General features: G+C 34.6%; 1 protein-coding gene across 2 annotated transcripts in view; it reads right to left on the reverse strand.

Annotated features, from left to right (window-relative positions):
• Nucleotides 1-2,492: 2,492 nt before the first annotated feature.
• PSMD14 (26S proteasome non-ATPase regulatory subunit 14) overlaps nt 2,493-18,158 on the reverse strand; it is a 38,336-nt gene continuing 22,670 nt past the window's right edge. Inside the window, exons 18-22 of one of the 2 annotated variants that reach the window (XM_051214259.1) lie at nt 17,972-18,071; nt 16,191-16,314; nt 12,743-12,902; nt 9,179-9,269; nt 2,493-4,673 (exon numbers count right to left, since the gene is read on the reverse strand). In XM_051214259.1, coding sequence (XP_051067412.1) covers nt 4,077-4,673; nt 9,179-9,269; nt 12,743-12,902; nt 16,191-16,314; nt 17,972-18,071 — 1,072 coding nt within the window. In that variant the 3' untranslated portion in view covers nt 2,493-4,076. Of the gene's footprint in view, nt 4,674-9,178; nt 9,270-12,367; nt 12,903-16,190; nt 16,559-17,971; nt 18,072-18,158 lie in introns of those variants that run through there. The other variant, XM_051214260.1, reaches the window with a different exon arrangement.

Here is an 18,158-nt window from a genome sequence, read left to right on the forward strand (position 1 = left end):
ACTCATTATCTTTCAAGCTTAGATCTGTTGACTTATACCTTCACAATAAGTAGATTGTTGTAAAACTGTAAGTCAAATTAAATTTCCAATATGTAATCAAACCATTAACAGATGAATGATTAAACAATCAACCAAGTAGTAAACTGAATTTCAACAGATAAAGCTTATTATAACTAATCATAATAGTAAATATTAGTACTATGTCAGCAATCAACACAAGTCAACACCATCTAATGAATAAGTCCTTGAAAATCAGTAAGTAGTTATTTCATCATTATCTAAAATCCTAGATTAATGTGTATTTATTATATTAAACACATTAGATCAAACAATGGACAGTAAGATTTAGTGATAGTGGAGAAGATCTACAGCCCAGGTGGATAATTTTTGTGGAGTTTTGTTCTCTGAACTGGATGATTTGCTCGGGAAACTTCCATTGTCCTTCTGAACGACATCATCAGCGCAAACTTTAGGTAGAAGTGAAATGTTCGAATCTCTCCATATATGACTCACAGCTTGTCCTGTAGACCCCCCGATCTTATTTAGTTATTGTTGACTTTTAAAATATCATTATTTACTTCTTTATTTTGATCGCATCACCGAGTGATTTGATTCTTGGTTCAATATTTATTAGTGATTTTTCTGATTGATTGTTAGATTGGATCGATTTGAAAGCGTTTAATGATTACTGATTTTTCTGATTCACCTTTCCACCAATATTATTACACTATAGCAGTCAATCATTTCTTCATGAGAATTCCGATTCTTTTATATCAGTATATTAAATAATAAGTATCAATGTATCATTTCTTTATTAAAATTAATAATCCATTAAGGGAAAGTAAAACAATTTGAACAAATTGTATTCTATTCTTACTTCATCACAATCCAATTCGAAATAACAATAAACTAATTATTATTATACTACTTATTAGTACTTATAAGGTGAGCGCATCTACAACCCTACAACCCTAGTTCATTCACAACACTTCTACTTTACCTATATGTATATATATATATATATATATATATGCACCGAAAAAGAATAGAAAACAATTTTAATGGATTTGAGATGTTAATTGAAAGAAGCAAAAAAGGAACGACATAACAACACACCTAATTCAACTATTCACTAACACAAAAACAAACTTATCATATCGAGTTAATACACATATGTGTGCATATACATAAAGAAAAGGTTGGGGAAATAAAATCTTATCATTTTAATATTAAAACAAAATAAAACAGAGAGTAACAGTAGGAATTAGTGAATATGAAAGGAAACTTGAACATGATAAATGAAATAATGTGTATTCATTTAGACAAGTATAGTAACAATGAAGGTAAATATATATAAACAATAACATAATCTATCTGTCTTATGGTGAGTAATAGTATTAATAATTGTCTTACTGAATTAATGCTTAATTCAAAAAAATATTTTTGAAAGAGGAAATACGCATTTATTATTCATAAAAAATGCGTTTTAAAGGTGACATTGAGTTTCTAGGCGTTTTTATCTTGGATGTTCCACAAGATTAACATTAAAACAACTGTGGTTTAAATTTATTATTCACAATTATCACACCCCCCCACACCCATTAACCCACAATTTTTTCACACCTGGATTTGAAATCTTTACATCTGTCGTCACAATTGATTGACCACTGGGTGGTGATCAATGTCATGCGTGCCAAGTCCTTATTTAGTGCAGATCAAATGCTATCGACCATGTTGCAATATAGGTGACTCGACACTGCGTGCACTATATATTAAGATTAGATGGTGGTTGGAAGTAGTCAACAGGAAACCCTGGACCCGGGTTTTGTGCTACTTGGCACTCGTCAGTAAGGTGTATCTGTAATCTTGAGGGAACTGGTGCTCCCTGGCGGATTCGACCCAGTGTCACCCAGCTTCACAGTGCGAATCCGCCAGGGAGCACCAGTTCCCTCAAGATTACAGGTACACCTTACTGATGAGTGCCAAGTAGCACAAAATCCGGGTCCAGGGTTTCCTGTCGACTACCTCCAACCACCATCTAATTACATCTGTCGTCTAGTAGTATTAATAATTTTAAAGATGACGTCATCAGTTACTTGTTTACACCTGTCACCCCTTGTGAAGGAGCATAGGCCACCCACCAGCACTCACCATCCAACTCTATCCTGAACAATGTCATCAGTTAATATGATTTAAAAGCCAATATTATGGGTAGTAATTACCTTATTAATAACAACGAACATTAGTGATAAGGTTATCATTATTTTATATAAAAATTCCAACGTGTTTGTTAATATGATATTATTTAGGTGAGAAAAATGTGCAACTAAATCTATTAAGCACATATATCAACAATTTATTCATTCACATTTTCTCAAATATTTATTGTCAGAGATAAACGGAAAGCAACGATCATCTTAATTTCGTTGTTATTAAGAGTGTTTTCAGAACACAAAAAATATTTTTATCTGAGTTTTGATTGAACTTATCAATGGATGTCTTGCAATCGTATATATATATATATATATATATATATATATATATATATATATATATATATATATATTTACGACAGGTATAAAGGCAAAGGGTTAAAATAATTACAGGGAAAAATAATTGATCATGAAATCTATTTCAATTATCTTGGAAGCTTCATTAGTCCTGGTGGGTCAGCGTCTGACGAAATATCAGCATGGATCCAAAACGTTTTACTGACTTTTGCCAACTTGCATCACTTGAGTCGAGGTGTCCGTCTACTAATCAAGGGAGGAGTATACTGTTCGGCTCAATGGATCTGAAATATTGCCAAAAAAAACAGACTTTCATAGGTTACTAAAATTTCAGCATAAATGTTTTTGGACGATTGCTGACGTGTATTTGGACCGTAAAGTGACTAATCCCGAGATCAGAAATAGAATAGTAGGCAAGTATTACTATTGTCTAAACACATAAACATTGGTACAAGGAGGCACCAAATAGATATGCGCCACATAAACCATCCAATCTGTACGAGGGCTGGGACACAGCTGAGTGTCCTAACCGAAGCAGGTGGTTTTCCTAACGTGACCACACACAGTGCCTTCGACCTAAAGGCCTAACCCACAAGGCAGTGGAGCGTCGTGAGATGCAGTCCCGTGGTAGCCGGTGACCAGCAATTGGTTCATACTCCATTTGCTTCCTTAGGATCCTGGAGCCCATGTGCACCATTGGTTTGGAGTCAGAGCTTCCCAACTTCGTATCCAACATCCCGATTAAAGCGCCAGACATCCGCATTTCGTCTTCTCAATTTCGTAAACAACGCCGCCGCTGCGAGAAGGCAGTGAGTAGGACTTCCCCGGCAGCGGTTGTATGCACATGTCTATGTGAGAGCATTTCGAGAGGAAGAGTTGAATCTCCCACTCTCGGCTGTAACAGGGCATTTGGGGTAAACGAGCAAATATGCTAAATCAATTGGCAAGATAGCTATTGCTCATCTACTACCTGGTTAGGATCTGCACGACTACTGTGATCAATGGTTGGAGAATTCGGGCAGCATGACTCAAAACCGAATGCGACGACTATGTCTACATGAGTTTTAAAACTGTCTTACACCTATCATTCTGTGAATTTATTCTTTCTCAAATTATATGTTTTTATGGCCACAGATACTATTACTTATGCTAATCCTGAATGACAAATAAGTAGCATTATATGTATATATATAAGAATGAATAACAATTCGATAGAATTAGAAAGGAAGGTCCAGGACAGAGTGGGTCGCAGAATACTGGTCGGCAGCCTATGCTCCATTGGGAGTAACAGGCGTAAGTAAGTACCGATTTCTGTAACTAATTAATTTTACAAGTATAATTAGGCTTCAATCACTCAATATATTTACAGCTTACAGTATTTAACAAATAGTAAGCGCTGAAGAACAAACAATGATAATAATAATAATAATAATAATAATAATAGTAATTTTTGATAGATGATGTTTGTCACAAGAAATAAGTCATGCTATTATCTATAAACAAAATAGTCATCTCTTAAAAATTATGTACAAAGTTATAACACAAAAATTCCTTTTTGTGTTATTATCATTGATTTATTTCAATATCATCTGTATCTTCTTTGATAAGACCTTCTGTAAGCCAATCAACTTCAGCGGCTTCAGCAATTTTAACAGCTTCTGATAATAAATATTCATCATTTCCTGAAAATTCTTCAATATTATTATCGGTTATATCAGATTCATCGATTTGTTCAACAAAATCACCATCGTCATCGTCATCAGCCCAAATTAAATCATCTTCATCAATATTATCATTGAATTCATTTGAAAATATCTCTGAATGATTCGACTCAGGTGATGATGGAACAAGGAGACGTTTTCTTGGATTATTTTTATTAGGAGTAGTATTGTTAATCACTGATGATTGTGATTTTGCTCTAAATAAACTAGTGGTCAGTTTTGGTTCAGTCGAATGAATTTGATTCATTAAAGAATCATTCTTAGATTTAACTTTATTCTGATGATCATTATTATTGTCAATTTTCTTATCATTTTGAGAGTGAGTATTGCTACTTTCTTCATTGATTACTGATGATACAGTGTCAAAATTTTCCCATTCTTCAAAATCATTCAATTCTTCTTTGAAATAATCTAGAATTTTTTGTTGTTCAAGCTTATTAGACTGAAGAAAAGAAAAAGAATAGAAACATACATTATTAATATTTCATAAAATAAACTGATATCAATATTTTATTTCAAAAGATGTGCATTTTCCCGTTGTTAACGCTAACGAATCTTATCGATCAGTATCTATTGGGATATGTGAATTGTGAAGAGGTTGCTTTAATATGGCTATTAAGTCACCGTTTATTGACAGTTGGATATTGGTTAGCAGTGGAATCAAGGACGCACGTTTTATCCAATCTGAAACTCCTCAGTTGGATATAGATGGATATACCGTACCACTGGGATGCAGACATATATAATCGAGTTCCGAATAGGATGAAACGCCCATTATGGATTCCAATGTCCAACTTTACAAAACAGTATATATTAGATATAAATATTTGTTTATAAAAAACAATCAAATGAATATAATGGATTGTTCAGTATAGTGCATCGCAAATAATAACGTATGAAATCAGGTATACGTATCCATTGAATATTCAAGTTGATACACACACTGAATCATCATAGAACAAAAGAGAGGTAAATTAACCAGATGTATAACAAAATATAACGTTGTATGATATTAAAAACGAAAAAAACAAACATAGAGATGGCTCTAAGACAAAGAATAAAAACTGAGATGTAGGAATTTTTGAAATTATCTTGAACCTGAAGATTTAAAAGGGTAAGAAAAAAGAATGTATCTGCGTTGCTATGACCGATTTTGAGCTGTTATAGGTGAGGAAATGTTTACACGAGTAAAAATCAGTAATATCATCAATAACAGAGCTAAAATAAACAAACCTTAATGTAATAGGGCACCAAAAAGATGCATATTCATTTTTCTCCCATTATAAGTTTTATTTTGACCTATAGATTATTATTATTACCGTTCTAAAGTTATGCCCTGTCTATTAATTACTACCTCCCACATTCACAGTCACTTATGTTTAGATCTTGTACAATTGTTATATTCTATTTCATGGTACGATGTGGTCTGTCTGGTTTGTAGATAAACTCAGTATGTTTGAAATACATGATTTATATTGCAGAGGCTGGAATTGGTGTTCCGAATTTGACACGCAGGGCTAGGCAGGAAGAAGGAACGATAAAGGCTGCAGACTGCTCGTACGGGTTATATGCGTCATTGGTTCGGTCGATAAATCACTGTTCTCTAATTGGTGGTATGATTACGTTACATATTAATAGGGCACAAGGCCACAAGACATAACAGGAAATACTACAATCACTACAAATATCCAGACTAAAAAATATAATTTCTTTTTATGTCGATACACTCCTATGTATTATGGATACTGCTTTGAAAACCAACCCAGAAATTAGTTTACAGAGACTTATTGGTTCACATTCATTTATGAAGCTGACGGTAGTGACTCGTACAGTCTCTAAGACCCTGATCGGGGAGTTTCGACAAAACAACAGAAACTAGTTCCATACAACTTTCTTTCATATTGAGGCACCATTTCTTAAGAATAAGGAAATCCAAGCAGTTTTCAAACTTATATATGAGGTTTTACGAACCAAGTAGAGACTTTAACCATTACATTTTATATCATACAGGTGATGATTGTATTCTCATCGATTGAGGTGTATTGTAGGAATGTTCATCATTCTATAAGGTATTCTAAAACGCTTTTTAAATAACTATACTGAGATAAAACATTTTTTGACTAAATGAAAACAACAATAACATAGAAATTATTTATTCAACATATCAACCACTTTGACTTGTATTAATTTCAATAACCCGTTTTAGTTGAATATTGATTAAATAGATTACTAAAACTCAATTCACATTCAAAATTCAATCTTCTTCCATCTCTCTCTATACTACTCTTGAACATGTACACGCACAAAAGAAAAGATGCACAAAACTCAAAAATAACCAGAAGGAAATAATGGAAAAGACATCATCACCGCAATGATTACTGTACACACATATACACACAGAGACAGACAAATACACAATGAAACATTATCCATTTTATTCTATTAAGAAATAATAGTAAAAGAAACAAATTAAAACTAACCATAAAGGGGTAATATTTATGCGTATACAATAGAAGTGCGGTACGCGCAGGGAGGAGAGCAGGATAGAAAGGGTGAGGGTTAAGAAGAATAGAAAATGAAAGTAAACATTGAAATAAGAGCTTGACAGAGAAACTTTCTTATGTTTTTCTTCTCTTATTATTCGTCGCAATCATTCACAAAAAGAATAATAACAACAACGATAATTGATAGAGCTGTCTGACTTGTCACACTCAAGGTCGACATATATATATATATATATATACATATATACTTCAGTGAGATGATTTATTTTGTTTCATATAAGTAATGAATTCATGACACAAAGATTTAAATAAACAAAAAATATTATGATTGATTTTTAAAAAAAAAACCCAACTAAACAGCAATGGGAAACATAAAGGTTTATACAATTATGGATCATAGAAAAGAAAATGGTAAAGAGGATGATAGTAAGCAGTGTTAATATTTCAGATGAAATCAGTTCCATTTAAGTTGAATAAATCATTTAATGAAGAAGTGAATTTGAACTATTAGTAGATGAGCCCAAGGAGAGAAATTTATGGAAGAAAAGGTTGCCATCATTATCTACTAATCGAATGATGATTTCGATATTTTGCTTAACATGAAATGATTACAATGGAAAAATTTTAGTTCAACCGGTTACCTGAGTGAGAAGTAAGCATTGTTGGCTAAACTGAATTAAGAAATATCTACACACTCATTCATATATAGTTTTGGCCCTTAGAAATCTAAGTGACGAGTTTAACCAACAGTGTGGCTCGTCCGTTAGAAAAGACAGCTAAATATTAGCCGATAGTGCATAGTTATAACCTATACGACATCTAAGTGGTTCACTGTACCAGTTATAAGTATATTTGTATTAAAATCTACTAACATTAGAAGTAGGACATATTGAATTCAGGTTTAAGCGAGAACACACTAACATCCCAGTGGATATAATTAACAAAATATAATACATTGTTACAGTCTATGCTAAAGCGTTTATTAGATTTAAATATACCTTGATCAGCTATAACAGCCGAGACAATGAATGTATATACACATAAAACGAGCTTTAAATCAAAATCAAAAAGATCTCAAAAGCAAAGCTACTATTGACTAATCTAAACAAATTAACATAACTCTTTTACTAAACATTGATTTGTATCAGTCATTCAGAAGAAACAAAGGAAGTGGAAAATATGTGCATTGGTTTAGGTTGCCATAACATGCTAGCACAGAATAAGGGAATTATCTGGACAAACTCCAGAGGAAACATTAGGTATAGACAAGATGATTCGAGAATGAATTCGTGAAATGAAAAGCATAATACAATTCTAAGACTCAAGATCTAGAGGAAGACAAATATTGGACACATATACACCATTGTAACCGATTTTGAGAAGTCACCTGAAGTCTTCAAAAAGTGATCGCGGTAATTGGGCAGACTACGACCAGGTAGTCAGTGATTTCATGTACTGATGATATGTTTTGTTTTGGATGCCCCTAGATTTTTCCTAAATTAATTATACATTAGGTGATTATTGTCTGTCATGATAGGCTGTGGTTGGGTACATATAATATATGTCGTAACCATCTCAGTTGATCAAGATTCATAACCTCATCAACCAATGAATCAATCTCATCTAGTACACTGAGTTTAACTATAGCGTCATTTATGAAGTGATATTTGCAACATATGTTCAACGCCACCAAAGCCAGTATGTCATAGTGACAACACCAATCGTCTAATCGGCGCTATGCCAGAACACATTGACGAACTTTTGTACTACCAACACGGTACTATCACTGTATGTCAGCAGTGATTCAGAGGCAACGATATCGGAAAGGCCAGGTTTCGCAAGCATAAAGCAAAACTACTCACCCGATATTTTACAGTTGAACTAACAGTAAAAATGTCTCAAAGACAGTTCCTACTGATATAAATAGCACTAGCTTCCAACAAACATGGAAGTATACATAGGTTTATACAATTATTAATAGATACCAGCTAATAGGATCTTTTTATTAACAGTCGGAAATAACAAGTTAAATAGTCGGAGACAATGGATAAAAAGCCGTGAATCAAGATTTAATACAATCCACAAATTAAAAGTAAAGCAGTTCTGTAATCTTAAAGATTCACATACTCGAAACCTACAGGCACAAATATGACTAACCATTGACTTATTCAAGTCGTAATAGACCTCATCAGAATAAAAAGTTATACAACAAAAAAGAACGCCATGTTGAACTGTGTGATTATAATCCCATCAAACGTATCAGTCTTGAAAATTATCAATAAACTACTATTGGACTTAGAAAATTTAAACTACTCATCCAATATAACCTATCATTTACATATAGTACTACAAAAAAAATACTTAGATATTAAAAGTTTGATACTACCAGTACAATAAAAAATAAAAGTCAATAGAATAAAAAGAGAAAAAAAAGGAAACATACACCAAGTCTTGTTGTAGAATCAGTCATTCGAAATGTTTCTCGATTTAAGCCAGCTTTGGACAACACTTCAAGTTTACGTTCCACAAGAGGCCTAAAATTGAATATACCATGATATAAGGTTAAACAATTCAAACCAGAATAATATTTCATGTAATGAACTTCTGCCTTCTTAAATAATTTTGCATTATGATTAAATTTCTATCTTTTGCGATTATATTACATCATATCGAGCAGAGCAGTGAAAATACTCAAACTTCTAGAATCACAGAAAGTTCGAATCCTCGAAAATACCATCTGTATATGAATGATTTGCATGAGTAATGTCGACAGATGAGAAAGCAAAGTTGAAAGATCATTCGACAACCATAATTCTTAACGACTAGACATAGAACCAACAATGAAATAATGAGGGTTCATTACTCAGATGTATGCTTTTCCAGTGATGTTGTAACACAATAAAAAGTCAATACTCTTTGTTACTGTTGCTATAATTAAACAATAGGCTGCTACTATAATCTAAGATGAGTTAGGTTTCAACTTTATATCTTCTATTCATTACAATGGTCTATTTGTTGCATTGAAGTGATTATAATTATATAGTAGTGGCTTACCTTTGTTAATCAATCACGCTGATAACCGTGATTACATAAATTGCAACGGTATTTGAAATCAGAAGGCAATAAGAAGAGGCAACTACAGTCTATAAGATAGCACAAATCATAAATCTTCAAGGACATCGAGCGGGTTTGAAGTAGGAAGGCGAATGTGTGTATGCGAGCAAATACAGAGGTGAATTTATAGTCAAATCGAATAAGGCGCAGCTAGTCAAGGCAAAGGCTATTGATAGGACTAGAGCAGATATATGCATGATAAAGAGAATGATTCATCGAGCAGCATATGAGCTATCAACACTTGAGCTAGAGAGATATGTGTGCAGGCTGTCACATGTGACCAAGCATACATGTTTATACAGATAAGATAGTGATCATAATGGTATAAAGAAATAGACGAGTTATTACTGCTCGAATAACATAACCTGTTAAGTTGACAAAAGGGCTTAACAAAAATCAGCCAACCATAGTCAAAATCGATTGTAGGAGAGCTATTATAATAAAATTCATTTAATAAGTAGGTTGATGAAAAATGACAAGCAGCTAGTCAAACAGTAACAACGTAGAACTTCGTACGTATGTACATCAGTTCGAGTTGCAATACCACATTAGCACTGCGATACAGTTATCGATTCCAATCCCGTAGTGGTAGAGGTAGTAAGAGTATAAGCAGTAATTGGAAACATTAGGGTTTGAAGATGTTATTCAAGGAGTATAATCCAGTGAAATAAATTTGGAAAGAGGAAAAAGGGAAATGAAGATTTCAGAAGATTATAATTTGGGAGAACATAAAGAGTAGATGCACCTGCGCCATTGCAAACGATTTTGAGCCATGCCATTCAAGGTCTCTAACCATCGATTTCTATCATCTCGCGGATCACAACCAGGTAGTCTACACGTACCAGCATGGCTCAGTCCACTTCTCAGTCACTTTATGGATTTGTGCCATGTTTTGGTCTGACTGACCCTAGGTTTCTTCCAACTTAATCCTACAACAGAAACCATCGCACGTCGGGGAAGTCGGTGATTGGGCATATGTAACACATGTCACAGCCATCTCAATTAATGAAGTTTCACTACTTCATCAATTGATTTGCCATCCTTACCTAGTACCCGCTTCCTAACAACTGCATTACTTACTCGGTGGTCCCAGGATATACGAGCAATGTTTCGAAGACATCTATGATTTAATACTAGTAACCTACGAATATCCTCTGCTCTTACCGGCCAGGTTTCACAGCCATAAAGTAGGACAGGACGAACTGCTGAGCAGTAAACACGTCCATTGGTTGATAGATGGATATCTCGCCTACGCCATAAATGACGCAAGTTGGCAAAAACTAGTCGAGCCTTCCGTATCCGTGCTGAGATTTCGTCACACACCAGACCACAAGGGCTGATGAGACTCCCAAGATAATATGTTTTCCCTTATGCTTAAAGTTAGTGTTTACGAGAAACAGGCGGTTATCTGAGCATAACTGCAACAGACGGTCGCCATTATCTGTTCTTTGAGCCACAACACTTTAAGAGCCACCCATTTGTCTTTCCCTTTCGCTCAGTTTACCTACTTCAGCATTAAAATCACCAGGCACTATTACTACATCAGAGTGCCTAGCTTATCGAAGGTCGAAAAGCTTTCTGTAAAACTCGTCTTTTACATCATCTGAGCTGCAGTCAGTGGAAGAGTAGGTAGAGACGACGAAGAGACAACGATGAGTGTCCCTATTTTTTCGAGTCCTTACTGTTCCGTTTAGTCGGACGGCGCACAAACGATTGTCTACTAGGATCCAGTCTAGGAGAGCTAGTTCTGCCCTGGGACTCAATGCTATACCTACGCCAGCAAGGCCGCGGGAAGCAGCATCTGGGCTTCCAGATACACGAAGCGTAAATCGAGTTGGTTCGTTACTTTGACATGGTGAGTTCAAATGAATGGCGCTACTCGGATCCTGTATGCGCGTTTCGGAGACGCAGCGCACATCGATGGCGCGAGGTTCTAAAGTCCTAGCTAAGGAAGCCTGTTGTCCTATTTGGCACAGTGTTCGGACGTTGAAAGCTCCTACGTGTAGTTTAGAGCATGGTTTCAGGAGACCAGGAATAACGTTCCGCGTACTCGAACTGATTGCCCTAGCGGTGCGAGGTGATAAAGGGATGTGAGAAGGGCTAGTCATGGAGATAAGAGATTTATTTGGAGGTGTGGGAGGGATTTGGATGTGACCGACTTGGTCTCGTGTGCTGTTACGAGGATGAGGGCTGATATCACCTCCCGGCTGCCCACACCGTGGAAAGGTATTTCTTGAGGAACCTGAAAAAGAAGTTGGATTAATGTTGGCCTTAACGACCTGGGAGCATGACCGCAGAGCCCAAGGGACAACTACTTGAGGCCGGTCGCGCACTGCCTTTTTGTGGGAGGTTTTTAATGTGTTAGCTCCGTTCTTCAAAGGGCCTTACCGCCGGAGACGGAAATCCGTGAGGTAAGATGACATTTTTAGGGTCAACCTTTTCTAACACTTTCCTTCCTTGTAAGAAGGCAGCATCGCTGTCATGCTGGTTGTCCGAGGGAAACACCTTACTGTTGTCACACCCCTCTACAGTCAGCAGTACGGCTTCGCCCTCAGACCTTGAGTTGCTGCTTTTAGTCTTACCGTTCTCCAATCAACCTGCCTGGCATGGTAGAACCTACAGGGACATATGCTCCAGCCAATATAGCTCGGTTGGATCATCACGATAGGCAAGCCTGCCCACCACGTCAAGGTAGCAGCTACGGTCGTGCAGTAGCAATTAGCAATAATGTGTGAGCGAATGGTTCATGAATTTAAAGTATATAATTAACATATTACAATTATGCATAATATACTTTTCTTCTAGTAAACAGATTAAGTGAAAGAGTTTAATTGTAGTTAGCCAATAACTAATGCAATCAACCTTAGTCATGGTAATCTACAATTTAACCTACCAAATGAAATCATCTGCAGTTTGTTCTGCAATTAAATAACGTATTAACACAGAATCCATTTGACCAATTCGATATGCCCTATCTTCAGCTTGAACTAATACACCAGGATTCCAAAATAATTCAGCAAATATAACTAAATTGGCTGCAGTTAAATGAAGACCTACAAATAATAATAAATAAAGCAAGAACAAATAATAATAAAGAAGAGGGTTATGCAAAATAATTATCATATGATAACTGACTAAAAATTGAGTTGTCCCAGGAGCCGTGATCAATGAAGTTCAATAATGTCGGATTTAAGGCAGTTGTTACCCGCAAGTTTGGAGCATTGAATGAAGTTAGACACTCAAGCATTGGATACCGGCCTACTGGTCTAAACAATAGATTCTTTCCGTTAGACTTGATTCGTCCACCGGTGGGGTCGACGATACACACTGCTGACGAGACCCATGCTAAGACGAAAAAGTTATTCAGTGGTTGCTGGTTCTCAATAGCCGTCTAATTAAGATCATTTAATGATATAAACTTTAAAAAAACATGGTAAGTTATAATTGATAAAACGGTAAATAGATATTACTGGGAAAAAACTAATCCAATAATGTTTATTAATATTTTAGTGGTTACTTAATCATCAAGACCATTGCAAGATATATTCACCTGTATATTTAAATCGCTTTCTTGTGAATCTAACGAAAATACTACAGTCAACTATTTGCCATTCGTTTCAAAAAGTAATTAGCTGGAGTTTGGTGTAAGAAAACAAGACATCATCAGCTACTACCCGTTCGCAGTAGTTATTTAAAAGATATTTACAAATACATACTGAACCACATCAAATAGTCACAAGAATGTTTATATATTCACTATGGAAGGAATTTGTGTTTGTACGCGGAAGAGTTTTTCCTACCTCAAATTTAGTTGACTTAAAATCAGGAATCTAAATTATAAAATTACAATACTTTAGTGATTGAACACGATCAGTTGATAATATATATATATATATATATATATATATATATATATATATATATATATATATATATATATATATATATATATATATATATATATATATATATATATATATAGTCGGAGAACTATATTCTCTATGTCCAATCTTTCTGATTATCATCGTCATTCATTCTGTTAATCTTATCACGTCAACTTGAACTGACGCCAAACTCTACCAAGCTCTACGTTAAGACAGACTGAAAAAAGTGATTCCAACAAGACAAATTGTGAAAAGAAACCATAGATCAACGACAATAACACAATAATTCATTGACAAACAAAAAACGAAACTCATTATTACTGATAATATCAATAACTTAAATGGAAATAACTTATTCTACCATTTGTATTCATTTTACAAAGCAAAAATAAACACACATCTGTATTCTTCAACTAAATACAGGACATTTTATTGATGAAACTGTTATGAACAGGTACATATACACACATACATGTTTACTTCAGTTACTCATACATAAATTAATTGAACCAAGAATGATGATAATGATGATGAAGATATTGTGTACATCGTAATTAGTGACAATATTACTAAGTACATAACATTGTCCCCTCATTTTCTACCAATCAAGACAAAAATACACAGGCATACACAGTAAATAATTTCACAGTTGCTTAAACAGATTTCACGCTTGACTAACATCTACAAAATATAACTAAGCAAATAAATAAATGTAACCCATATATAGAAGGTATTTTTCATTGTTGAATATTTATAACATTACATTGTATATTGGGAAAATAAAACAAAACATTAACGACAATAGGCATAAACACGTCACTATAGGCGACGATAATAAATGTTTTATTCTAACAATATCATATATATATGTATGCATAAATGGTATATGTTTCAGAAAATCTATACTGCATCATACCTATTTACAGATGATTAAAATGAAAACATTGAACAATGAAGGAAAAAAGTGGAAATAAGATAATTTGTGACACTTCACAACAAATATGCACACACATACAACTTGTGCTGTTTAAAAACAATTATCGTTGAAAGTGACTGTGTTTTGAGACAAGGTAGAAACAATCTATCGATAAACATAATACCGAATGAGTTATGTAACTCTTAATTAGCTGAATTTATAAAGCAGTGAATGTCGATTCTACTGTTATAGGAAGTGACGCGTGTACAAGTCTAAAGAATGCCTCAAAATTGAATGAAAAAAAAACAGATATCTAATCCCTACTGGTTTTGAAAAAATTCACCAACGTAATCCAGTTCATATAGAAAACTATCTAACGTACAATTCCATAGAAATAGGTAAATTAGAATTGTCAATTATTCGTTTGAAACCTAGTTAGATATACGTAGTAAAATATGGTCTCAAACACACCACTACTTTATCAACCAATGTGTTATTGTTATGTTTTCTACTTCGTTAAGACAGAATACGATATGCAACTAAAGGCACTCGAAGGTGTAGAACCCCACAGTCGCAAACAGAAAGATGAAAAAGCAAAGAAAGCGGTTACTGGGTAAGACTAAAAAAATGTACGGATAAACATTGATATTTATGGTTGTTAGTATTGGCTATAACATCATTATAATCCAGCAAATCCTCAAGGAGACAAGTTATGCAATTGTCTATTCACAGCATGCCATATTAATACTGCAGAAGGTTCTATCAGGTTCTGATTGGACAGAATCTCTTCGGCTCCTTTAGAGCCTCTGGAGGCTCTGCAATGCATTTCGGAGCCGTCCCAACAGTTATCTTTGTTACACAGGTAGTTGTTGATCTGTGTCAGTGAATCTATTATTAAGACAGCAATGAATCATTATTAAATACAATGGAGAGGAATTACAGTTGATTGATTTGAAGACTGAATGGAAAAGCATTGATCAATTTAAACCAGAAGGCAAGCAAAGTAGTAAGAGAAGTAACAGCAGCATAAAGTAGGACTTGAGTGTAGGGGTTGTTAGACAAAGGGAAAGTAAATCTCCAAATAAATTTATAAACCTTGTATTACACATATTCAATCACCATACAAAAAAGACATGTACAAGTTATCTGAATAGATTTACATTATAGGAAAAAAGTCAATGATGATGATAATAAGATATTATTTAGGGTTATATTGCAAATACAGATGCAAACTTCTATATCACAACCCTAGACATGTCAGGCACTAGGGTTAATCGGCGTAAAATCGATCCAAATAATACAACTCACTGACTAATCCATGAAGCTATGAACCAAACATGTTATGCGTTGGTTTAAAATGTCCGTCTATCCCACCCATTACTCTGATTATTATTTAGTCCATTTTCTTCCTTACATATTGCTAGGAACTGAGGTGTCTTGTACAGATGGACCAATGTGCACAAAAAAGGAGAAACGCAACTGACTTAAAACTGACCGTAAACCATTTAAACATAGATAAAATGTTTGGTATTTTTTCTTACCTGTCCCAGCTGCAGTAACTGAAAGCAATGCAACACGACAATCGTCCTCATTTTGAAATATTTGACAAACAACAGATCTTTGTTCTGAATTTGTACGACCGTCAATACGAATAAAACGTATAGACTAGTAAACCGGAAAAAAATAAACAAGCGAAATAGACCAAACTGGTGGATATTTTTTTTACAGGAACCACCAAATGCGAACTAAATGTTCTGAGCAGGCAAAGAGCTTCCTGTGACGACTGTAGGTCTTGAGTTTTGTTATAAACTGACAAAAACTGATGTGGCCAATTTTTATAATTGCGGAAAAAACTGGTACTTGTACCAACTGAATAAAAATACTGATACGACTAGATGCAAGCGAGGGACTAAAGGTGCAAGAATGAAGACTAATTATGCCCAAAACCAAATCAGAAATTATATCGAATAAACTGAGTTATATATGATTTACTTATTTGTCAATTATCAGTATAGGGGTTGTGGAGATTACCAAGTTTTTGATTAAAATCATGAACCGGTTGATGTTAGACCACTATTGAAAACCTGGAAACACTGGACGGCCGTTTCTTCCTATTGTGGGGCTCATCAGCAGTGCGCATCCAAGACCCCTCCCACGGGATTCGAACCCGGGGCCTTCGTTCTCGCGCGTGAACGTTTAACCTACTGGACCATTGAGCCAGCATCCAATGGTATTAATGTCTAACCTCAACCAATCCACGAAATTGCGCGACCATCATTCATTGTACTGAGGTATATACCTGTCTCTACCCGACACGGACTAGCTCCAATTGTTACATTGGATCGGGGAGTACTTAACAATAATTCAAACTAATGACATGATGAATGTATTCGATTTGCAATATTAAACTGTTTTTAATAAAAAAATGTAACTAAGTTACTGAGTTACATATTTTTCCTCCATAACAGGTTTTATTCTCAATGAGTAGTGGGATCTCACGGTCAAGGAGTCCTGTACTTGGATAGAATAGCTATATTGTGCTATCTGATTCTAACTGATTATCTCGTTAACCTCAATCTATAATGCGAAATATACAGTGAACAATCTTTATAAATCTCTCATACCTTCATTTATCTAAACAGATAAATGTTGGTACAAAGGGGTATTAAAATAAGTATGCGCCACACAATACGAAAATAAGATTGTGGAGAGAAAGAGAAAGGTGAATACAATTTTAAAAAAGTAATAAATTAATAAAAATAAGTGAATGAGGGCAGTAAATAATGGAAGAATATCAGTTAAGCAAAATACAACCAGAGTGAATTATTTCAGATAAAGAAGTTCCTTTTACTTTTATGGAAAAAATAAACAAAATAACAGCAAGATAATCGCAATTTTCTGTTTTGAATCACGTCTGATAACGTCTCAGACCATTATATCGCACTATATCTAGGATCTCAACCAGAGTGTCATGAAGGGCTGAGCGATGCCATTTTTGTATAGCTATCCTTCGTAATCCGGCACCGTGTTATAAACTGACCACATCCACATTTGTTACAATTCACTTCCAAATACTCTTATACGGTCGAAGATGAGGAGAGTCTGCTCTCAACTGCCAGGGTGTTCCTCATTACTACCTCTTCTCGCAGTAGGGATGTTGTTCAAGGAGGTGAGAGGATGAAAAGAGAATGTCCAGTGCTTAAACAGGGTTAAAGGATATATATATACGCTGGAAAAAGTTACACTATATTTAAATGCTGAACAAATAATTACCACGGTCATCTTAATAGATAAGTATCAATTGAAAAAGTCATAAGCTTACTTTTTCTGACAGTAATTTATCGAGACTATCTAGGACGTCTGTATGATGTGCGAAAAGTAGGAATTTGTGACCACATTCGATTATATCTAAAACATATTGTCTAAAATATAAACATTCGTGAAGATAAGAAAATAAGATAATTAATGTTTTGTAAGGGATTCATTGGTAATATGATCAATAGATACTT

Source organism: Schistosoma haematobium, chromosome 2, assembly GCF_000699445.3.
Source record: "Schistosoma haematobium chromosome 2, whole genome shotgun sequence".
NCBI classification, from domain to species: Eukaryota; Metazoa; Platyhelminthes; class Trematoda; order Strigeidida; family Schistosomatidae; genus Schistosoma; species Schistosoma haematobium.